The sequence below is a fragment of the Ambystoma mexicanum genome, chromosome 12 (assembly GCF_040938575.1).
Source record: "Ambystoma mexicanum isolate Mex_15411 chromosome 12, UKY_AmexF1_1, whole genome shotgun sequence".
Lineage (NCBI taxonomy): Eukaryota > Metazoa > Chordata > Amphibia > Caudata > Ambystomatidae > Ambystoma > Ambystoma mexicanum.
In genome coordinates this window covers 597,345,087-597,369,659 of record NC_090936.1, presented here as the reverse complement: position 1 = coordinate 597,369,659, position 24,573 = coordinate 597,345,087, and the positions used below count along the sequence as shown (strand labels likewise).

General features: G+C 46.0%; 1 protein-coding gene across 7 annotated transcripts in view; it reads left to right on the top strand.

The window, feature by feature from the left end:
• Positions 1-24,573, top strand: part of CLDND1 (claudin domain containing 1) — a 275,231-nt gene that overhangs the window by 60,236 nt on the left and 190,422 nt on the right. For all 7 annotated transcript variants that reach the window (XM_069628981.1, XM_069628976.1, XM_069628977.1 and 4 more), the window contains exon 2: positions 21,014-21,324. In XM_069628981.1, the coding sequence (XP_069485082.1) occupies positions 21,033-21,324 (292 nt within the window). In that variant the 5' untranslated portion in view covers positions 21,014-21,032. The remainder of the gene's footprint in view (positions 1-21,013; positions 21,325-24,573) is intronic.

Below are 24,573 nucleotides of genomic sequence, written 5' to 3'. Positions count from 1 at the left end.
CTCTGCTCCAAGCAAGCTGTTGGCTGTTCACAAATACACACAAACACGCTGCACACACTGCACACTTCCCATGGCCCGCCCACATTTTTTCTTTTCAATTAAAAAAAAAAAGTTCACGCACTCCTTTTTCCGAGGGTGGTGTTTTTTTGTTTTTGTTTTATTTGCCTTCATGAAAAGTTACCGGAAGGCCATGCTATTGCAGCCTGATGGTGCTATATCAGTAATCTTTGGGGGAGTTGGCAATGTGATAACGGCCCTTCCACTTGTTAAAGGACCTCGCTGCTCTCTGGGCTATGAACTTGGGCTGCAGGCCATCAGCACCCGCTTAACCATGTTGCAAAATTACCCTTCAATTGGAGCCTTTCTTTCTCTAAACCAGGATTGCATACATCGAGTCTTTCAGGTCCGACGACAGGCCGCTTTTGCGGGCTACACCTGAAGAAATAGCATAAGGCATAGTTTAAATAATATGTGAATGCACAGCTAGCACATCCTGGGCAAGGATACCAATCACTTATCATTCCTAAGTGGCCACACCGGCTCAAAAGGTCTACATAGCCAAGATCACTAGATTATTCATTCAGTTCATGCAATACAAAATGAGCAACAATTGGTTGGGTAAAAACAAAAAAATCAAACCAAAACACAAAAAATAAAAAAAGGCATCCTACCCCTTCCAAAAAACCCATAACGATTTATACAACAAGGACAGGCGACATTGGGAGCTGCAAACAACAAAGGCCCCACACCTTTCGATACTACAGATAATACCTATGAATTGAATTGGCCTTGGTGACACTAACACCTACACATTCATATAGTCCTGTATAAGCGCCACCCTTTGTGCACGAAACACATGTAGACTTGTGTAACTCAACATCATCAATCGGGATATGCTAACATGCAATACAACAAGCTCTAGGGTTATGCGAACAGGTGCATTTTATGCACTGAAAATGTGTTATTGCTATAGCTAAGCTGGCCCCTCAAGCGTCAAACCCTTACATGCGCAGGCTGTACCATCGTTCATTCTACTGACAAATACTTAATAATGCAAACTGGGTATTTTTCAACATGCTGCATGGACTCAAAGTTTTACTTTATCTTTGAATCTATTTAGAAATAAGCCTGATATCTCCAGCCAATAGATATGAATATACTCAACAGTTAAATATAGAGATGTCTGGTTTCGGCTGTATGGACTTATTATTCGTATACCAAGCTTTTATCATGACTAACATTGTGCCATTTTTGTTGCACCAAGAATTTCTATCTTCCATACTCGAGCAGAAAAGATGTAAACATGTGTTCACCAGGTGTTCTTTTATAAAAGAAAGGGCGCACGCCGAGGCATGGAGGATGGCACCCTAGGTTATTTAGAGAGGATCAAACCTCGCTGTATAACTATTTATGCTCTCATATTATTTACCAAGTTATTTATTCTAGAGTTTTCTCATGATGTTTTTGCAGAGTAATTCTATGCAGCCAATGGAATATCCTTTCATTTAGGAAAATGTGCGTACTGTTTTGGCATAACATTGAAGGAACTTGGGAAGCCGCTGGTGCTTTGGCCATCCCCTAACTCTCTCTTGTGTGTAGGACGTACCCCTCCTCTTTATGCTTGCACCTGCTGTTTTTGTCAGTCCTTTTTCTCTGGACAAAGGGGAGTTCATATGTTTATGCAGCGCTCGCAGGCACCCGGAGCATTATGTTTTTCACACCCTTTTCAGTCCAGTGATTGCTCTATTTCCTTAAACTGGGTTTGTGGGCTCACTTTGGTGCCAGAACTCATCTCTAATTCAGAGGAGTAGCCAGGACTGTTTAACAAGTGGGGCCTGAAGCTAATGTAGTTGGGCCCACTGCAGTGACATTAACATCTATTAATGCACACACAGCGCTGCTGAGTGGGCATTTACAGCTTTTGGGTGGGCATTGCCTGCTCAGGCCCTACTCTGTCTACGCCCCCGCGGAAAGCCAGTCCTGCCTATCGCAATTCTGACACGTGTTCTTATAGTGCCTTGGACAGAATCCTCTGGTCCTACGGGTGAATTGAGCATTTTTTTTCTCCAAGTTTAGGCAAATAGGTTATATCAACAGGTTACAACTTAGTTTCCTTGGCTCATTTAGTAGTAAGAGCTGTCGAGCATTAAAGCTCTCAGGTTGGGAAAGATGCAGACAAGACCACAGGGCAAGACAGGATTACTTCTAATAGAGAAATGCCCACACACAGCTGAATATTTAAATACACGTTCTCTCTCATAAACGGCAGTTCAGAGTGTATGGGAAATGCAAAAATAAGTAATTTGACTTTAAAAAGTCTAATTGAGCTGCTAAGCTAAATAAGTAGCTTAAGTAAGAAATTAAGTAATTCTTTGTAATTTTTACTTACCCTATTTATCTGCGCTTAATACATCTAGTTTTACTTACACTATTTTGTTTATTTTAGTAGATTAGACATATTTATAACTAAGCCCAACTTGCACCACAAAATGGCTTGAGTTCTACTTGCACTATTTTTCTGAGTTTAGTAAATTTAGCCTTACTTAAGCCCCTTAATTGGCTTAGTAAATCGGCCACCCATGTCTTTGAGGGGAGTGTTCATTAGCCTTTACTCTATAAGGGTGAGTTAATCTTAAGGTAGATTGTCAACAGTGGCATTAAAGATGAGAAGTTCTCACAGGAATCCCCGCACAAGGAGGCGGAAAGGGAGCAGTCCGAAATCAAATCTCTCAGGTCAGACATACAGGCATCAGTAGCGGAGTTGTGAGGACGAGTGGACCAGACAAAGGAGAAAATGGAGGGCTTGGAGAGCAACCAGTTAACAGTGGATATCTTGGAAATGAAGATGGACGCAAGGCTAACAGACCTGGAAACAAGAGGGGTGGATTTGGAACTCGAGGTGGATGATCTGGAGAACCGGGAACGGCGCAGTCACCGAGTGTCATGGGTCTAAAGGAAGAGGAGGGGAAATCACCTGAGGGAGTGGAGAGCAAGACTAAGGACATCATAAACATCCTCTTTAAGGATGATGATGGGAAGGAGATTGGCATTGAGAGGGCACACAGGGGAGGATACGGTCCCAGGGGCCCGAGATCGGTGGTGGAGAAGTGTGCAAGATATAAGCAGAAGACAGGTGTTAAGAGCTCGGCATATAGGTGAGATGGGAGTACAAGGGGTAAACAATCTGGATTTTTCAAGATTTGGTGCAACTGGCGCTGTCCAAAAGGAGGCAATGCAGGCAGCTCACATCATGGCTGAACGCAAAGGGCCTGAGGTATAGATGGGGATTTTCGTTTGCCCTAATTGTTGAGTTCAAGGGTGAGGACTATTGCATTATCAATGTGGAAGAAGCAGATCGTGGATTTCGATTTGTGAAGAAGGTGAGGGCGACAGAGGAACCCTAACTGGGAGTGGTTCCCAGTGTGTTGTATATTGTAAATATTTCCCTACATTGTACATAGTTCACCATTTCTCTGCAGGTGGAACTCTGCCAACAGCATGTGAAGCCATAGAATGTTATCAGGTTTACAATGTGATGGTATGAAGGTTGGTAGTTAGAGAGGCTGGCCGCAGATGAGGGAAGACTACACACAGCCCCTCTCCTTCTTGCTTTTAACTAAATCAAGCTTGTAACGCCAATGAAGCCTGTGCTGACTTCATATTACTGTGTAACAGGAAAGGAGTTGAGAATACTCTGTACACACAGCACTCCTCAGGCTCCAACTTTCCACAGTTCAAACGTTTTTCCGAGCAGAGAATGGGAGGTAGATCCCTCTCCTCGGCTGGCTCCTCCCTCTGAACAGCCTCCCTCCTCCCCTCAGACTTGAGCCGGATTGTCTTAAGTTCTGGACATTTCTCAAGACTTTCCTTTTCTCCTCTAATTTCCCTCCCCTCCTGTGCTAACTCTCCCTCTGTCACTGCGACTGGGGCCTGCTCCCTTCAGTTATACCAGTCCCCCCACAGCCCCCCAGCATCCCTTGCCAGCACTTGCCCTCGGGCACCCTTTCCCAGACTAGCCCAACCTGGTCCTGCCTGTCCACCGTACTCATCCTCCCTCCCCCCGGTACTTCCTGCCTTGGCCCACCCAGCACTTGCCCGCCCCCACCCTTGGGGGCACCCCACTCCTGCACTTCTTACTCTACCCCCTCCTCCTTGTTCATGTACTTGCACAGTAGAATTGTCGCAAGGCCAATAAAACCGTTTTTTGTTGCTCTATTTTGTTATTCTCCTTTTTTCTTGTGGCACCTGTAGGCGCTATACAAATGCCCAATAAAAAATAAATAAAAAATTGATCATTAGAGAAGGATGGGTGAATTGAGTGTCAACCTAAGCTCTGTGTATATCCCAATCCAGGGACAATATGCTTTTGCTGGTGTGGCGATTCGGGAGATCTTGGGTATTGCAGAGTGTGTGTTATTATTGAGATCAGTGATTTTAATTTCTTGGCAGATGGTTCCTTGGCGAGGGACCTATGGTTGGCGCGGTAGGAATTTCAGTGGGTGGCAGTGGCACTGGCCTCCAAAGGTTGTGAGATAAATAAGCTTTGGTGGATATGTGGAGCCTCCTGCGCCGGGTGGAAAGTGACTTCTCGTTCTCTGCACTGCATGGCACGTATTCTATAATTGATTATATCCTTATGGAAGTGGGACAAGAGTATGTGGCGCTGGGGTGCGCTATGAAGGAAGTGGTCTGGATGGATCATAAAATCGAACCCTGGGACCTAGATTTAGGAGATGCAGGGTGTAGAGAGAAAGGCTGGAGGTGACATGATTATTTGTTTAAGGACTCTGTCTCCACTTCAGGGAAAACTACACCTGGGAGGTGAAGTGTACCACAGTGTGGGAGGTAGCTATGACAACATTGCAACGATTGTTGATTAAGGAGGGAGGAAGAGGGAAAGGGACCTAGTTGAGTGTAAGATAGTATGTGACCTGGAGGAGAAGAGAGGTCGAGGGCAGGGGGGACTGGAAGGTATTGGTGAAAGCAATAGAGATGAAACAGCGGCAACTGAGGGATCTGACTTTAGGAGAGGTGTTCCGTAAACTTTGTTTCTTGAAGCAAAAATATTACGATAGGGGGGAAGAAGACTGGGTGCATTGTTGGCAAGGAGGTTTAGGGAACAAAGGTTGGAGAGAAGTGTAGGTAAATTAAGAAATGCGCAGGGTGGCTTGGTGAATTCCCCGAAGGAGATAGTGGGGTGTTTCTCAATGCACTATCAGGATTTTATTAGGGAGGATGCGATGCCCACCCAGGAAGAGTGGGGGGCCTTTTTAGAGGCAGTGGACCCTCAAAGGTAGATTTGGTGCTGTTTGAAATGGTGCACTAAGGGAGGAGGTGGTGGAGGAGATCAAGGGGATGTAACCTCGGAAAGCGCCGGGGGAGGATGCGTTCACTGTTTCTTTTTATAAGCACTATGCAGAGACCATAGTGCCACATTTGGTTAAGTTATTTAATAATATGGACGTGGTGATTATGCCCCAGTCGTATAGGCGGGCACTCATGTAATCCACAAAGAGGGGAAGGACCCTGCAGAGTGTGGGGCATATCGTCCAATTTCATTATTGAACATGGATGCAAAAATCTTTGCGACGGTGTTGGCAGCTAAAATCAACCCGATACTTCAGAAATTGATAGATGCTGTCTAGGTGGGTTTCCTAAAGGGAGGCAGGGGGCAGACAGAGTACGGAAAACATTGAATCTGAAAGTCAACTCTAAGGGTTAGAAGGGGGATCCAGTGTTAATTTCCGTTATTGTTTTCTTCCCTGTCCCCCACCCTTTTTGTTTTGTGGTGCCTTGAAACACTATTTGATGTATATGCACTTTATAAATACACAATAAAATAAATAAAAAATAGACGCAGAAAAGGTGTTTGACCAGGTGTTTTGGTCATACCCTTTCATGGTAAAGATGCAGCTAGGGTTTAGCTCTCGCTTCAGGAGAGCGTTTGAGGCCCTGTATGAAGTGACGGTGGCGCAGGCGGTGGTAAATGGGAGACGGTTAGAGTGGTTTAACCTAGAAAGGGGCACTAGACACAGGGAATGCCCTCTGTCACGTTGTTAGTTTGTTGGCTCTTGAACCCCTTGCAAGGTGAATCAGGGCGAACACCAATATTAAGCGAATCCAGGTGGGGAGCGGGAATTTTAATTGGGGTTGTTTGCAGACGATATGCTGTTGCATTCGAAAGATTCCCTCTGATCCAGCCCTACAGATAAAGGGTGTATAGACCACTGTTGGCAAATACTCCCAACACAAAATAGGAACCAAACACGTAGAAGCTTGTCACCCTGTTTTCACACACATAGTTCCATTTATCTGTGTGAACCAGTAGTGCCTCATCCGAAGAGGTTTAGATGTATATTTTAATGTGCATGAATAGCTAGGTACAAAGACATATGTATTACAATGACATTTATGTTTTAATATTAAATCATATTTTTACTTGCTTATAAAATACTCCCAGTGGTAATGGGACCTACTTTTTTACTCCCTAAAATATAAATTTACTCCCAACTTTAAAAAATACGGAGTAAAATACTCCCACTTCAAAATACTATCTGGCACACTGCTCTGTTCATTTCCAGAAGCGCTCAGAGACATGGAGGTCAACGGTCGCTTGCCTGGCCTCCAGATAAACTAGGAGAACTCTCTCCTATACGCACTAGTGATGGGTGGGGGAGATGAAGGTGGGGACTTGGAACGTCTCTCAGCGTGCATTTGTAGAATATCATTCAAGTATCTAAGGGTTCGTATAACGAGAGGGATGGAAGATGTAAATGAGACAAATGATCCCCCTCTGTTGAAGAAAATGTATGAGGGTATGTTTGCATGGACGAAGCTCACGATGTCCTGAATGTAATGAATGGAGAGGGTGAATGCTGCTAAGATGAACATCCCTGCTAGGGTTTTGTTTTTGTTCCAAATGTTGCTGATTGCAATTTCAATTGGTATGTTCAGGGAGATCAAGGGATATTCGTTTTCTGTGGCCGGGGAAGAAGCTGAGAATTGGATACCAAACATTGACACAATCGGAGGGCGGGGGAGCGGTGGGACGTCCGGAAGTAGAAAGATATTATAGGGCGGTGCAACTAAGGGCATTGATAGCGCACCTGAGGTAGGACTAGGAAACGCAGTGGGTGTACCTGGAGAATCTGCTCTTGGCACTGGTGGTTCTGGGTGCCAGTTCGAAGGCTCCTGAGGAGGATGAGAGACCATCCCATTCTGTAGTGTCTTTGGACCCTCTGAAGAAGGGGAGGGGGATAAGGGGACTTTCAACGTGCCCATTGACCCTGAGTCACATATGGGCCCCTCGAATTAGGTATGATGTGGTTGAACCGCTTCATTACCAGTCCTGGTTTGAAGCAGGTTTGGAGAGAGTAGGACAATTGGGGAATAAGAGATAGTTCAAAACCATTGAACAGCTAGAAGAGGTCATAAGGGTTGAGAAGTTGTCTGTATTATTGTTATCTCTGGCTGGACGGAACAATGAGTGGAGGGAGCGAATGCAAAGGGTCCTCACCCTGTTTGAGAAGGTCTTGGACACTTAGCTCGAAAGGGCTTATCCCAGTGCTGTGTAAGGGGACAGTGAAGGCAGGGCAGGATGAGGGGGGGAATATAGAGAGGGAGGTGGGAGAGAGATCTCCAGAGGGAACAGTTGGATGAGGAGAGGACGGCACTCGGTTGGAATGCATATAACATTTTGATAGCTTGCCAGTACGCATTGCACAGGGTCATTCTTCTTCACAGATGCCTGTATGATCCACTACGGTTGTCAAAGATATATCCCGCGGCCAACCTGTTTTTTTGGAGAGGGTGTGGGAGTCCTACTTCGTATTTGCATATCTAGTGGGAATGTGGGAAGGTGTAGGCTAATTGGAAGGAGGTTTTGGGGTGGATCAGAAGCATTAAGGGGGTGGAAAGGGCCTGGATCCAAAGTTGGCTCTCGTTGGTCTACAGGGAGTACTGGAGTACGGGAGGATAGGAGGAGATGTTGGCATAGCGATTAATGTACTGGAGTATGGTGTTATTTTTCGGTGTATAAAAATGTCAAAACAAGATGTTATACAAAAAAAAGGACTGATTGCTAGTGTGAACTGTTATCTGTGTCTGGTGTGTGTGCGTGTGAGAAAGGCATGTCTGCAAATTGGATAGGGCCGGACCAAACTAATTACCAGATGGCTTGCATTGCACCCCTGATGGCTTGGATTGCACCCCTTTTCTCTGCTTGCCAAAGTTACAGTGTTTGCTAGCTTTTTTGAAAGTAGTGTAAAAGTCGCCCTTGCTCCATACATTTCTCCAGAAGGCCACCATGCCACCCATTTGGATTATTTCTTTATGATTTATGACTCTCGCCTGGTCTTTCAGTGGCTCAATCAACATAAGGAGCAGGGCCTGATGCTTTGACCTCAATCGTTGCTCTTGGTTTTCCCGTTGTTTGACAGATATTACTCAATGGGGGCACAGTGAGTCTCGTGGACTACTGCAGTGAGCGTGTGGCTATTCTTGCACCCTTTTCGTGCTTGCATAGGAACAATGTCTGCCTGGTTGTCTTGGAACTGGATTTTACATGGATCTGCTGGGCTAAGGATACTTCCAGGATACAGCACAAAAAGACTGCCATCGACCAGGGAAACTCATGGTGCAAGGAGACTTCAGGCGCATGGTGCCCTCTGACCTGGATGGCCCAAGGGCCCCTTGTGGGACATATAAGATATTCACCTCTCTAACGCGGCCTCCATTAAAGGGCCATCAGGAAAATGTTGGGTAAGTCAGTTAGGAGGAAATAACCCCATTCTTGTACCACAGTGGTAGGATGTAACCTTTGCTCTCACAAATCTGGGGCTTCACCACCCCATGTTTTCAGAGTTTGCAATCTTTGGGAAGTTCAGGGTTTCAATCCACACAAGGAACATATAAATATGTGATCTCTTCAGTTCCTGAGAGTACCATTTTAAATTGAAGTTTCAATGTGGACCCTAGGGTTGCCTCTCCAGACCCTAAACAGTGGGGCGGAAGGATAGCTCAAGGGCAGCGCATTTGTCTTGGAAGCAGGCCAACGCATAGCAACACAGGTTTGAATCCCGTTCTCGCTCTTAGAAACCTTTCTGGGATTAAGCACGTTATAAAAGAATATTTATAACCTATGAACTGCCCGGGATAACCCTGCAAAACCTAGTCTTTGTTGGATTGTATTTTTAGAACACCCTACTGTTCATTCTATGACAGGCAGAACTCTGAGCCCCTTTAATCTAACCCCATGGTTGGAATGCCAGGTAAACAGAAACAATGAATGAGTAGGGAGTCTTATCAAATAATGTGTGTTCTGACATAGCTGGATTTCTCACGCTTGGAAGCGCTGTCATGACCTATGTAATTCTATCTAGTTTTATTTAATTGAGAAGTTCGTCTTCTGACTGACAGGAATCCTCCCTAATGAACATAGCCACCGGAGCTCTCCTTAGGGGCCCAGCTGATCCTTGGATGCATTTTGAGTTAAGCTTCTGAATTCCCACCTTTGGGGTGTGATGTACTGAATTGGCACCTTTTTGGTGCCGGTGCTTTTACAGAACAGTGTGTCTCTCGTGTCCTCAGGACTTTAGTAAAACAGTCATAATTAATTGTGCATATTTCCTACGTCCCTTTTTACGTTAAATGAGGCAAAGGGGCCAATATCTGCATCATGCAACGTTTAATCTTTTTACAACATTCTTACAGCAAACCGTTATTGGTGAAGTAGCATAATTGACACGTTTCTCTCCAGATTCCTATCCCGCCACCTTTCCTTTGAACTCTTCCCCAAACCAGTGACATTGCTGTGGTCTCAGACTTTGGCTATTTAGCCAACTGTTGCCCATGAGCAGTAGGCCCCTGTGTCCTCTCGTGCACATCCAATGTGTGCTCACTGCGGCCTGTTTCTGCTCTGGCCCCTTTGTCAGAGCACCTGAATGTTTACTCTGATGTCAAGAGCATGAATGGGGGTAAAGGGTGCCTGTGGAGTCATCACATGTGGAGGGGCGGTCTGTTTTAAACTTTTAGAATCCATGTTATTTGGAGGCAAAAAAAATGACTCCATGTTATTTGGATTTTTATTAACATTTCCAAATTCCTTATTTATTTGCATGGCAGGATACATTGGCAGTACAACACCTGCCTAATGGTTTTAATCTGTTCGGACCATAATCATTTCATTTGGAGTCGGAATTGAAAAAGCCACACTGACATACCAATAAGCATGTAAGAGTCTGATTCCGTTTTGCCACGTTCAGGCTGCTTACATTTTCACATTTGGAATTCACATATCCCTTGGGACAAAGTGGGAAATTAAGTATATTTGTGATTTAAGCTAGAATTGTCACAGTGCCCGGGAGCCTTGATTGAGATTCTGGCATTCCAAAATTGGAGCATTACAAAAAGAATTGAGTGTTCAGTTTAGCTGGATTTTTAGGACACAAACAAAAGCATTACTAGTTGTTAGGCATGCACATTTCACTGCTGCGTTTTTGGGTGTGTGCTCGCTATAAACTCTGGGGATGCCCATTGTGAAATATCAAGTCAAAAGTCAGTGCTGTGCCAGAAACGCTTAGGTGTGGTGCCACGATCAACGAGTTATCACCCAGCCCTGACATGTCTCCCTCATCCTCCTGCACTAAGAAGCTGCATGCAGCTGATAACACTTTGCTGACTTGATGATATGCAGATTATAATGCGAGATGGGAGCACAAAGTATTTAAACCACCTTCCTGTGAAAACTCTAAAAAACAGCACAAACTTAGCATCTGACTGCTCGTGCAGTCTTTAGTAAATGGAAAGGGAAACCAACTTGCTGAAAGTGATAGTCAGTCTTGGATCTGACGGTGTAAAATCGGGATGTTCCAGTTCTGCAATTTGGCCCAAAGCTGGGTCCTTACTACTGTGTCAAATGCAGAACTGAAACCAGTACAAGCTGTATACACAGGCTGATTGCAGATTTCCCATGCAGCCTCGGCAAAGCTAACCAGGGCTGGAAGAACTTGTGCATAGATTTTAGCAGGTGCGTTCAGCATAGCGAGAATTCTAGAATTGCATGCTTGGTCTCAGTACCATAGTCCCGGTCCTTATAAAGGTCCCTATCGGTTCAAGAGCAGGGAAGAATTCCCATGCGACTGATCATAGGAAATAAATAGTCTATGTAAGGTGTAAGCCCATAGATTGGGGTTCATTTGCAAGAGAAGATTACAGATGCCATCAGGGACCGGGGCACTTAAGAATAAACTTCAGAGACCGATCCTGAGAAGGTTCTGGGGCAAGATTTAAACTCTTAAGTCATTTTGAGACAGTTTAGTAGTTGGGGAATCCTTAAGTGTAAGAATAATGTCCCAAACACTGTACTTCCAAGAAGGAGCATCCGAAATAAGGTAATAGGAAATTGGGACATGTAATGGTGTCAAGCTTCAGAAATAGTGAGACCGATGGGTGACGCAAACTGCAATAGTGCAAAATAATGTGGCATCCTCAGCAGTAGTGTCCAGTGCTGTGGAAGTGTTTCAGAGCGCGACAAGGCAAGGGAGGGGGAACAGGGGAGAACAAAACAACGTTCGTAGGCCCAGTGACATTGAGAACGTGCAAGTGCATGGGAGAGCGGGAGGACAAGTGGGAAGTGCGGAGCCTTGAAGGCCAACCTGGGTGAAGGGGAGGCAGTGAAGTCCTGTGCTGCTCCGTTGAGAGGCCTAGGTGAAGGCAAGCGACCCGCCCCCTGCAGGTTTGAAGTTATCTCGGGCCGTGGGAGCGCAGATGTGAGCATGGCGGCGTCCCCTGTTGCTATGGGACGCTGCAAAACCCTAGATGGCCATGAGAGCGGTGGTGAGTGTGGTGGCACCCCACAACAATGGGGACACTGCCGAAGATGACATGGCACCGCAGGGTACAACAGTGATGTCGGGTGGGCCCCCAGCCAATGGGGCCCACCCAGAGCAGTATTACCATGGGTGCTGCGGTGAGTGAGGGTAGGCCCCAGGCAATGGGGCCAACCCTGAAATTACAGAAAGCCACGGACTGCACAGTGAATGTGGGTGGGTCCCCACTTGCACAGGCGCAAGCTGCGTGGTGAGTACAGGTGGCCCCACGTGGAGGTGGGGCCAACCAGAAGAATAAAGAGGGGCCGGTGCCCCATCAGAAGTTGGTAGTGAGTCATCCAAGACATGTCACCAGGTGACAAGCCAATGCCTGCAGCTACCCATTACCCAGCCTTATCAGGCATAGCCCTGCATTCACTCACCTGGGGCCAGCACCCAATGGACAGACTGCAAGGTACTGTAAAGGGGTGACTGACTGCAGCAGTCCCTCCATTGTGACATAGCATCCTATATGTTTGTTGTATATAAATATATATGTTATGTGTACAGTTTATTATTGTTAACTAGGTTAAATGTTAATAAGTAGTAGGGGGTATGCTAAGCAGGTGTACATTTTAAATAGGGTGTTAAATATAAAAGGCCATTAGTTTAAGAAGGGGCAGAGGGGAGGTACTCTGGTGTGAGGTAGCGGGATAGGTTTGGCGGCCTACCTGAGGCCGCCAAGCAAGATGGAATCACCCACAGAGGCCATCCTCTGGCCTCATACTCCATGTGGGTGGTACCTGGTGTGCGGAAGTGGATCGGTTGCAATAGGCTCATCCTAAGGGTCCCTGAGACGCCTCCAAGGAAGGGTGAACTGGCGTAGCGGTCGCCGTTTGGATGGAGCTCACGCCAGGGGAATAGGGGAATCCTAGTATCATCGCGCCACATGCCCATGGGCCTCATGGCGTGCACACATAAGACACAAGACAGACGACCAAAACAAATACCATTACAAATTATGCGAGAAGAGATACCAGGGGTGAAACTCTGAGTCAGATAATAAAACTCTGTGAGAGCGGGCAGTAGTACCTAGTCAGGCGGTAGATTGAACAGGAGCGTCTTTGTTAAATTTAATTGTTGTATCCGCAGCTCTAAGATCCAACTGGAGCAGATTCCAAAAATCGGGACCTTGCACACGAACACTAATACTTCTTCCTGCCTTTACGAGTTTAGATCTGGGTTTGAACAATCACATACTGTATTGGGGCCTGAGTAGGCAGGGTGACACCTGAAGTTGAAGGTGGGCTCTCAGATACTGAGGTGCCGTGTTCATCACGCATTTGTTTGTGGGAGTCAAAACTTTGTGCCTTATTCTGAGTTTTACCGGCAGCCAATGTAGGCCTCGCCTTGCTGCGGTAACATGCGCTCACCTGGCAAGACCTGTCACTACCCTTACTGCCCCATTCTGTGCGACCTGCAGGGCTGCTATGGAGGAATGTGCACAGCCACTAAGCAGGCTATTGCAATAGTCCAAGCTTGTACTGACAAGGACAGAAGCCAGAGTGGCTAGATTCTCATGGGAGAGAAAGGGGGCGGATGTTCCAGAGAAGTTTTGTAATCAATCCACAAGAAGACCGAATCAGTGCAACATGATGAGACATGGATAATTCGCATTCCAAAACCACACTAAGGGTTTTTACCCTTTCTGTCACTGGGATCAACGTACCCAGGAGTAAGAAATGATCATACTCAGCTGGCAAGGACCTGAGCCTCAAAGTAGTTGCTACAATTAGAAGCTCCATTTTTTTGCCTTTAAAGCTAGAGAGTTTGCTGCCATACAGCAGAAGTGGATGGCTCTGTAGATGGTGTTTAACTTAGCTGCATCCTCATTATACGAGCCAGACGATTTGACGGTCACCTGTGTGTCATCGGCATAATTGGCCACATAAACACCCAGACTGATCAACAAAAGCAGGAAGGGGATCGGGTAAACATTAACCAATGTGGGCGAGATGCAGGATCCCTGCGGCACCCCACATGTGACTGGTCCGAACAGACTTCACATATGTTCACCCTAGTATTTCTGGGGCACAAGAAGGATGAAATCCAACCAGCTGCCTTTGGGGAGCACCCGACCAAGGACTGTAGTCTGCCTTTGAGAAGGTCATGATCCACAAGATCGAATGCTGACAATAGGCCTAACAACATAAGGATTGATAGTTGTCCTTGGTCCACATTCAATAATAAGTTAGTCTGCAGGTCGAGTATTGTGGTTTCTATACCATGCCCCTTCCGAAAGCCGGACTGACAAGACCGTGATATATAATTTCCCTCCAAAGACATTTGAAATTGTATATGTGCCACCTTGTCCAAAATGTTCAACAAGAAGGGGACATTCGTAATTGGACGGTAATTCTCCTGAACAAACTGGTCCAATGACTTCTTATTTATAAGGAGGTTCACCCAAGCCTCCTTCAAAAAGAGAGGAACACTGCCCTCTGCGAAGGAGCAGTTGACACATTTATTAACGCAAGGACCAAGGATGTCTCTACATTCTATGAACAGGTTAGAAGAACAAACATCGCATTGGCAAGAGGTGGGTTTCATTTCAGCGCTCGTTTGTACAATTAATGTTTCAGAACAGGGGGTAAAATCAAAAACCTGCATTAACGATTCAGTGACTTGCAGAGGCTTACTTAATGAAAGATTGGTCAGTCTAACTGTTAAGAACTGACTAGCATTGTTTGCACTCGAGTAACGTTTTACTGTTCTAAATGACTGCTTGTCGCAGCACAACTCACAATTTCAGATGTATGGAAAAATACAGAAATGGCCATACCTGGTAGTGAGGCGCAAAGCACTACCTTACTATAGTAAAAATCTAGAAGCGTACTATAGGCTAATCCACTCAAACTGCCCCAAGTTCGCCTCAATACATGTGGACTGCTACAGTTTCATGTGAAATATGCAGACCTCTTCATATTCAGACATGGTCTTAAGCATTATTTTGATCTTTGCTCAATTATGTTTCAAATAGCGCTACTGCTACTCGGTCCAGCTGCCGTATCACGAGTAGCGGCTGGGCAGTTATTGCTGATTCCCCATTGGTCCATTGGACCCAAAGGGGTTTTCATGGCGCTATTAGTGCTGCACTAATAGCAGTCAAAACGGGCAGAAAGCAGGATTTTCACCACCAGCAAAATGCTGGAGGTAAAACTTCACACTTTCCGCCCAACCCATTATATGGCCAGCCCCTAAATGCGGCGGTAATAGCATTACCGCCACATTTAAGGGGTACCGCCCAAATCGTGATGAGGCCCTGTGTATTTAAAACTGCAACTGATGCATCCAATCTAGTAATCCTGGAAGAGGCGTATCCTAAACAGGAGAAGGTGCCGGCATTCTGTATTCATATGTCCCAGAGCCCTACTATTGCTCGTTTTATTGGCGCTGCTTGACACCATTGATCACCCTTTCCATGTGAAACGGCTCAGTTCTTCTGGCATTGTGGCACAGTACTAAACTGGATTGGGCCCTTTTTGAAACAATGAAAACATTTTAAGTCTATTCTTTTGCATCCTCCCTCAAGCATTTGCATTGCACCCTACGTCTTTTTCATTGTATACATTCAACCGCTGGCAAAACTGCGGAAACTATTTTGCTTCAAGAAGCCTCAAAGAGGCCCCTCAATAATCAAAAACTGGATGTCAGAAAAGTGCCTGAAAATCGGTCCAGAAAAAAACGAAACTGCTGACCACCAGTGCATCTGCTAACTCATGGAACTCTGTGTTCGGAGAGAATGCTTTAGCCCCTATCCTTTGACCGTAGCAGTAGTCTGTATCCTTAATATCGTCTTGGAGGCACTGACCTGGCATTGGCACCACAGGTTTCGGGCAGTAGTGAAGTACTGCATTTTTCATTTAACAATGCTACAGCTATTGCCCTCTTTACTGACGTTTCTTCGTAGGTCAAAAGCAGTTCATGCTTTTGTTGCTTGGACTTTGGGAACAGTATTTAACAAAGGCCTTCCTCCAAGCGTATTGTACGTTTACCGCGATTCCAGAACACGGCAGCCAGACTCTTGCCGGGGCTATGTAGGTTTGACTGTGTGTCACTCATTCTCTCTCTGGAGCAGCTCTGAGGTGAATGTGTACTGAGAACTAAGGAGTCTGCCTGTCTAGTGGTTGGCCTGCTTCTCCTTTCTCTAAGAAGAGTTCACAGAGGGGTGGTCACTGAGACCTGAAAGTAGTTGGCACAAACAAAGTTACCCATTTGGCCTGGAACTGGTGTGGTATAATACAAATCTTACATTACACAAGTCAGTATGTCAAAGTTCTCCCACCCCCAATGTCCACACTGCAACTTGATGCAGGAGGTTGGCAGCCGGGTGAACCAGACCTACAAGGTATTACTTACATTTTGTAAAAATAGTCTTGTTATAGCATTGATAGAGACACAGAAAAATGATTCTCTTTTGATTTCAGCATATTTGAAATGTCTAAGCTTGAACGCACGAGAGTGTCGGGCTTGGTGGCCAAAGTTCTAGTGTTGAGAAGGAGAAACATTGCGAGGAGTTTTTTAAAAATGAACATGTTATCTGTAATGGAATTGCTTTAATGGCCTTCAGATGGTGAGACACAGAGCTGGGAGCGGCAAAAGCTCAGGATGGGGCGTGAGTGTTGGGGCCAAATACGTCCATGGATATTGAAAGCTTGCTGGACAAACCTGCTGGCAACAGTCTAGGGCCCTTAGTAAGGTCGAGTGTGAAAATCGCCGTTCTTTAGGCTCCAAGCTCAACTGCTTCAGCAGCAAGCATGGGCCCGATCACTGCAGGTTCATTGTGGGGAGTGAAGACAGAGAGCAATGGCTGTGGGCTTCCATTGGAAGTACTGCGCAATAGGGAAAATATGTGAAATCTGTGTAAGTGATGAGGTCAATGCATCACCAGCAAAGACTTTGGACCTACTGGTTCTTTTTTGTACATTCCTAACTGGACAGGTCAGAAGTGGGGGGCTCTGGTGTAAGAGCAGCTCCACCGCAGCCTACTTACTGCCTATGGTATCCCTGGCAGTTGAACCACAAATACTCAGCCTGCAGAGAGGGTTGATTGGTTACCCACCGTTGAGTCTCAAAATAGATATGTAAATTGTTGCCCTTCAAGTATAGTGAGTTTGGAGATGGCCGACTCCCAGCTCTTTTATATTCATGCACTGCTCACCCATTTTCATGAGTATATTGTGGCAATGTTGTGATTGCCTTCTTAATTTGCCCCCGTAGTGTAGAGGAAGAATTCTACCCTACAATGTAACCCTGTGTCTGGATACAAGGAAACCAGCACCAGGGATCAATTGTTTGGAAGAATGGACCCAAAATCCCTGTGGCAGTAGACTCCCTCGGGTGCGACAGTATTCCAGTTGACACAATAAATGCTTTTTATGCCATCTTCACAAGGACCAGAAAACTGCTGTTACAATACACAAGAAACAAGAATCCTTAATACTCACATAACGTGAAACGAAAAGCAGAAACAAGAATAAAGACAGACACTCTTACCATGGGATTGACAGCAAGTATTCCAGAAACCACCAATGCTCCAGTAAGACCGCCAAGTACAGGGGGATAGGACTATTCCCGCAGCACGCGTACGCCTAAGGGTCGGAAGTACAATACCCGACGAAACGAGGACGCTCCGACCTCAGCCCCTGATGGTACCACGGCTCTAGTCCGTACCGGGGGAGAGAGAGTGGTGTACTGGCAGTCTGGTTGAGGAGCAATAGGCACGTGGAACCCAAGAAACAGGAGGCAATCCTATGCAGTCCACGATGATGAGTTTATAAACAACGTTGATCAAACGAGTGGCAATGGCAGTCCGGGTCGATAACTGCAGGAATTTCACAGGACAAAACGTGAGGCAAAGCAATCCAAGAGGAATTCTAATTCGGCAACGGGAGGTATTGATGATCAAAAGCGTGAAGCAAATGGCAGTTCCTGGGTGCGGTCCGGTTTGGCAACAAGAAGCAGCGGGGTGGAACGGGAATCGTTCCGGGTGTAAGCTGGAAGGAGCAGGAGGACAACAGGTAAGGTGAATAGCATAGATAGGAAGAGGAAGAACAATGGAGATTCCAACCACGGAGGCCGTAACTTCTAGGAAATCACAAGTGCGAGGATGGAGCAGGGGCAACAATAGCGAGGCAAAAGCAGGAAGGCAAGGAAGCCAGAAAATAGCAGGTAAAACAAGGGATATCTCAGGATACGTAGGCAGGCTCCAAAATCAAAATCAGAAGCAACGAGTTTGTTGCCGGCTAGAGTTTATCTAGCTGCGGTCACTTGACCTAAAGGTGCGGCTGACGTGGAGCGGGTCGACGTGCCTGCCCTAATCTCCATGGTAATCGCCAACGCAACAACACGGAGTGACGAGGTTTTGCCAACTTCTTGTGGTCCTGAAGTAACCCTCTTTTACGAGGAATCCGAAGGGATCGTGAGCGCTGACACCATGTATAGTGTTCCTCTTGTGCCTGAGACGATGGGGAGGGAGCCGGCTTAAATCGACTCCTGTTGATCCCGGACCGATTCCTGACAGGCAATTGCCAGCAGCAGCCTGTAGCCCCTTTTGCACGCCTCTGCCACCGCTGCTGTTCAATAATAAACAGGTAATAAGTGAATACCTGCATTGCAGGGCACATGTTAAGATGACGTTATGGGTCTTCTTTTACTTTGCTCCTTGGCTGCTATACTGGATCTGCAGACTTTATTTCCTTTCTTTCTCTGGTGTCTCTTTCTCTTAAATGGCTAAAAAGCAACTTGAAAATTGAGGGAAGCCGTAGCAAGAAAAATGCTTACAGAAATGTTTAAAATAAAATAGATGGGAAAATGTTTTGCTGGAAAAGAGTTAGATGATAAATACAGGGTCTTATTACAAGTTTGGAGGCAATTTAGCCGAACTACCAACAAAATCGATTTTTACGTTACCGCTACTCGGTCCTATGGATTTACCATGGTATACGAGTGGTGACACTGTGGTGGTGTTCCCCATTTTTGGAGCCCATGAGCCGCCATGGTGATTTTTGGTGGCTTTACTGTGAGCGGTGTTACCGCATGGTTAATGTGCCGGTTTACGGAGGTAGGGGAAATGGTTTACCTTCTGCTTTTTGTTGGAGGTAAATCATCACCCTACTGTCAAGACATGTAATATGGTGGAGGGATAATGTAGCGGTGAAGTGGCGGTAACGTAATTAATCCCACTTTTTCCTGCATCGTCGTGCTTGTAATGAGAAACTAGTCTTGTTGTAAAATCCCAATATCCCTCTTTATTACTGGTAAGATGCAAGCCCCTGATGTGCCCCAGACCTTCAATAGAATGAATGTCAGAAGCTTGCCCTTAATTAAGGTTCAGGACAAGTTGAAGGCACCATTTTCACAATAATACTAAAAAGTATTTGAGGCATCTTATTTAGACATGTTTCCCATAGTAATTCTTAGAATAATCTGGGTCATTTGAAGGGAACGTATTGCATATTATTGCTAAGAAACATCTGGGACACCTTTTTGCTATGCCTTTGTAGTAAAAACTGTGAAAGTCTGAAGCACCGGGGATGTGAGCCTCAGAAATGCACACTGACCGCTGTGTCGGGCACATCGTGCATACGTCTCTTGAATAATTGTTCACAACCTTCAGGAACACCTTATTCTAACCTATCGCGATCACAATATCTGTGCAACTGCAAGGTTAATTGCGAGATAGGTAAGGGGACAGTCTAGCGTTGGTTGCAGGCAGAGAGGAGGGCAAATAAGAAGCCAGCCACAGGTCAAACGGCATGATTGGTGCGAGAGCCCGATTTAGCTTTGCACATACATTCGACTTTTAAAGTGGATTTATAAGAAATATTTGCCCATTTCACAGTACCTAGAAAAACCTTTAAACCATCTTTTAAATATGTTTCTAATTGAAAAACGACCCATTGGGCCTCATTACGACCCAGGCGCTAATGGGTTAACTGCGCCGTAAAAGGCTGCGGCGCCGTTAGCCTATTACCGCCTAATTACGAGGTCCCTTTGTGGGACCCGACCTTAACGGCTGGTGTAGACCAGCCGTTAAAGTAGGGACCCGCAAAGGGACCTTGGTGCTAATTACGGTGCCGCAATTTGCGGCACCGTACTTAGCGCCTTCTCCATTCCCATTGAGCCCTATGGGGCAAAAATGGGAATGGGGAAGGGCCATGGAGGAAGGGGGAATTACCGCCCCGCCAACCTTGTAATGGGGTGGTAATTCCCCCTTTCTCCATGGCGGAGTCGGTAACTTACCAACATGGAGCATGGTGCTAACAGCACCATGGTCTTCTGCCAGGGTCGTAATGAGGCCCATTGTATTGCTAATTTCCTTGGCCCTCATTACGACCCTGGCGTTGTACCATGGTGCTAATAGCACCATGGTCCATGCCGGTAACTTACCGATTCCGCCATTGATGCAGAGACTCATTCCCCCGCGTAATAAGAAAAGAGTGCATGAGTTTGATGTCCTAAAAGGAGGTGAATCTATCATGATTATGCACCAAGGTGAACAAAGAACTGAGCAGATCAAGCAGTTGCTTAAGTATATATCTTAAAATGGCATTCTAACAACAATATAGCTATCACGCACGCATCAGTGGGCGCACATGGCCGGTAATTGCCTGCCAGCCGAGAGTAGGCAAGGATAGCTATTCGCACACCGGGGTGCAAATAGTTTTTTTATTTTATTTTTTACAGTGGTTGGGCTCTGCGTGTATTGGGCAAATTCATCTCCTGTACAAAAAAAAAGATGGCCCTAGAAAAGGGACTTAGTTCCTTTTCCGTTTCCATGGCCCGGCGTGAGGAGCGCTAGGTCTGAAGTATAAAGCTCCGGTCCAACAGGTAAGTGGGGAGGGAGGGAGGGAGTGGATGGTGAGAGTGAGCAGGATGTCTTTGAGGGTGGGGATGTGTGGAGGAAACATGGAGAGGCTCACTGTTGCCTCCCCACAATCCAGATGATGCCATCCCGGAAAAGCGGTACACTGTGTGTTCTCGTCTGCATTTCCAGCCACTTGATTGCCTGAAGGCCCTTCCCGGGTGCGAATAGGGAATACGAGGCTGATCCGATACCAGAAGTATGCTCATGAGCGTGACCTATCGTGAAGTGGGCATATTATTTATTTTGTCTTTTGCCTCCTTTGTCTCTACTCCCTCAGAAGTGAAACTTCAACCAACATGATGGACAACCGCTTTGCCACAGCACTGGTCATTGCCTGCGTGCTCAGCCTCATTGCCACGATCTACATGTCCGCCTCGGTGGGCACTGACTTCTGGTACGAGTACCACAGCCCATCACCTACAGACAACGGGAGTGAGGCACTGGGACGCAACTTCAAGGATGAGTTTACCAGTGAGGAAGCGGATGAGAAGACATACAGTGATGCTCTATTTCACTGCAACGGAACTGTTGGGCTATGGAGGCGTTGCATCACAGTCTCAAGTCAAGCACACTGGTTCCGACAACCGGGTATGATTTGCAAGCCCTCCGCTACCTTTTGATGATTCGCCTGCTGTCTTTCTGGCTTCTGCTCTCTTTTTCTTTGTCTCTGCTGCCTCATCTGTTTCTGTCCAGCTTCATATTGCATGTCACACTAGCTTTTTAAACAGTCTCTTCCATGAATGTTCTTCTTTTTTCTCTCTCTGCTGCATTTTCGCTTTCTGTAACGTTTCGTTTCCCACTTTGTTCACTTTCCTACAATTTCTTCACCATGGCTTATTTCTCTTGCTCCTGAGTCTTGTTACTTTATCTCTCAGGTTCCTCACTTCTACCTTTTTAGTTTTGCTTCTATTGTTTCTTCAGATGCCTCCTCGTTTTCATAATTTGTTTCTTCTGCATCTGGCCTGGTTTTTCATGAATTTATTTCCCACTTTCTTTTGTCCACTCCATTCCCCTTTTCCTCTTCCAATGGTTCAATATTTTCTTTCTTGTTTCTCTTCTTTCTCTCCCAGGCTCGCACCTACCATGTAATTTTTTTAGTATTGCTCCCACATCTATCTTATATTAATTCATGTGTCCCTGTTAATTAATTTTTAATATATTGTGTCCCAGATGGCCTCAAGCAGACACGAACTCTCAAATACAGCCCATGTGTTTTTATTAGAAAAAAATCACAAAAGGGTTTGCTAAGGACTGTCCCTCTTGTCTAGTGCAGGCCACTCCCTCTCTAGACCAAGCATCCCTCAACCCCAGGATGGTCTCTAGAGATCTCTAACTCCTACTGTCTACGATTCTGACTGTCTGGTGGTGATGGTTTAAGTTCTCTTTCTTGCACTCCTTGTTCTGATGTTCTATTCAGCCTTTCCCTTTCTTCTACACATTTAACTCCCAGTCTCCTTTTTCTTTCTCTCTCTCTACCTCCCTACCTCGCTCTCTTTCTCTCAGAACTAGCCCATTCAGAGAGTCGAGGCCCATTTGTTTATTTTACCACGTTTCACTGCAAATATAGATGGTGTGGGGCCTGGGTTTAGGTAGTTAGAAATATTTTCTGTGGTGACATGTTGTAAAGAAATCAAATAAATGGGCCTCAAGCAAATTGCTGCGAGGAAACATCATAGACCCCCCTCTCTCTCTCTACCACCGATGTTTTCTTTCTTTTTCTACTCCTCACCTCTCACTACCACCACTCTCCACACCACTATTTTCCCCTCACCACTACATCACTACTACTATTCTCCCCCTCTCCACACCACTACTACTACTCCACTGTAATACACTCCACCCACACCTTCTGCCACACTCGCCCTCCTTTCACTCCCTCAGGCACCTTCTTATTCACTCACCCTCTATCAGCTCAATTCAGAGAACATGCACGCACACAGAAGCCTAAGTTCCACTTTCTCTGATCAATCAATACCCCCCCTTGCACACTCCTTCAGCAATCCTCCTCCACACTGACGTTCCTGTGCTTGGTCTCTAGGTCATCCTTCTCCTCCCTTGATCTTATCTGAATAACCCATACCTTCCTGATTCCTGTGCACCTTTTGTATCCTCATTCTCCCCACTCCATTAGCTCTCTCCTTGAAGTGGTTCCACAGCCCAATGGTTTCCATGGGACATGTAATGGGTGAGCAAATGCATAAAAAGGGTCTTAGGCCCCACTCCTTTCTTGTATGCAGACCCACCGTTTCTAATCAATGGTGGCCCGTTGTGACCACATTCAATGTCCCAGTTCGTGTTGTAGTTTTTCAGATGGTTTATCATGCTGATTGCCTGGGACACCACTCTGCAGTCCTGCCGCAGTTAGGAACATTGTCTGTTATTTTTACACAGTCCATAGAGATTACTGGAATGCTGAGTGGACCTCTCTGCATGTTCGCCCTGGCTGGAACGTTATCCCTTGTTTTTTTCCATGTGGTATAGCGTTTTTGATGTGCTGCTCTGTGCAGACTGCTCTAAGGCACAGCATCTCCTTTCTGTCTTTCTCCCAGTCAGGTTGCTTGCCCATTTTTCCACTGCCAGGCATGGTTGATGTTGTAGTGCTATGGGAAAAGAAAGAGACTAGCCAGCATGTTGCAGTCCAGGCATGTTACATGCAAGGGTGTGTGAAATACTCATGGTATTGAAAGTATGACAGACACAAGGGCTGCAAGTTTTCAAAACATTTTATTTAAATATTTTGATGAGGTTGGAAAACACCTAGCTAGCTCTATATCTAAAATGGGAGTAATCTTGACCATCAAATCAAAGAAAGCTCAGTTCTAGTCACTCTTTAGTCAAATAAGTGGCTTTTACAAAAATAAACCTAATGCCTGCCTTACTCAAGGTTAACAAATGGGAAGAGGGAAAAGTAAATGCACAAAAGGAAAAATCACTGTTTAAATTATGTCACTGTGGCTCAGCAAAGTCTCTTCCCCATGTTTAACCTCACAGGTTAAGGTGGCTCACTTAGGCTGTGTGACGCACTCTGGCTCTAGACACTGAAGATGCAGTTCAGATCATAGATCAGGGCCCACTTGGCCTTATATGACAAAGTTACTTGGTTTCAGTTCAATTCACCATTCAACACAGGTCTCCGTCGGCGAGGCTCGGACCTCTCAAATTACAGTTCAGGGTGTTCCTACCCCCAAGTACAAATACAGTCTCAAATCAGCACAGGTCTCCCTCAGTCGGGCTCGGACCCTTCAGTCACAATGCTGGGGGAGGATGGGCTCCTTTCCCCAACCTTTATTCACATTCCAGGTCTCTGTCGGGCTCAGACCTTTCCCTAATGTCGAAGACTTTCAATTGTGCAAGACCTCCGCAGGACCACTTCGACTTTGAACTTCGTTACACTTTGCTCTTCTACCCCAATGACTCTTGTGTCTCGCAGTTTCATACACAAAAGTTCCAGAATGCAGTTCCTCTTTCATTAAACGTATGCCTCCTTCTCCCGTCCGTTCCAGCCACACACACGCTTACCAGGTTCCTCTCTTCCTCTGGCCAAGAGACTCACCTGGATAGCGCAGCACTGGTGGGCAGTTCCCTGGGATTTCTGGGTTGAGGTGAGGGTCTCACCACCTGCCCCTAAAGCACCTGGACTTCCCTTCACATGCCATGGGGAAACAAGTATTGCAGTGAACCCTGCCAGTAGGCTGCAGTTTGCCTTCTTTGGCCCTTGGGAGACACAGTTTCTCAGCTGCACTGTAGCCCCACATAGGCACTTGGTCAGCGACTCGCCCCTCTGTTCTCTGGACACTCTCCACAGCTTCCTCTGCTCCTTCCTGCTTCTGGGCTCTT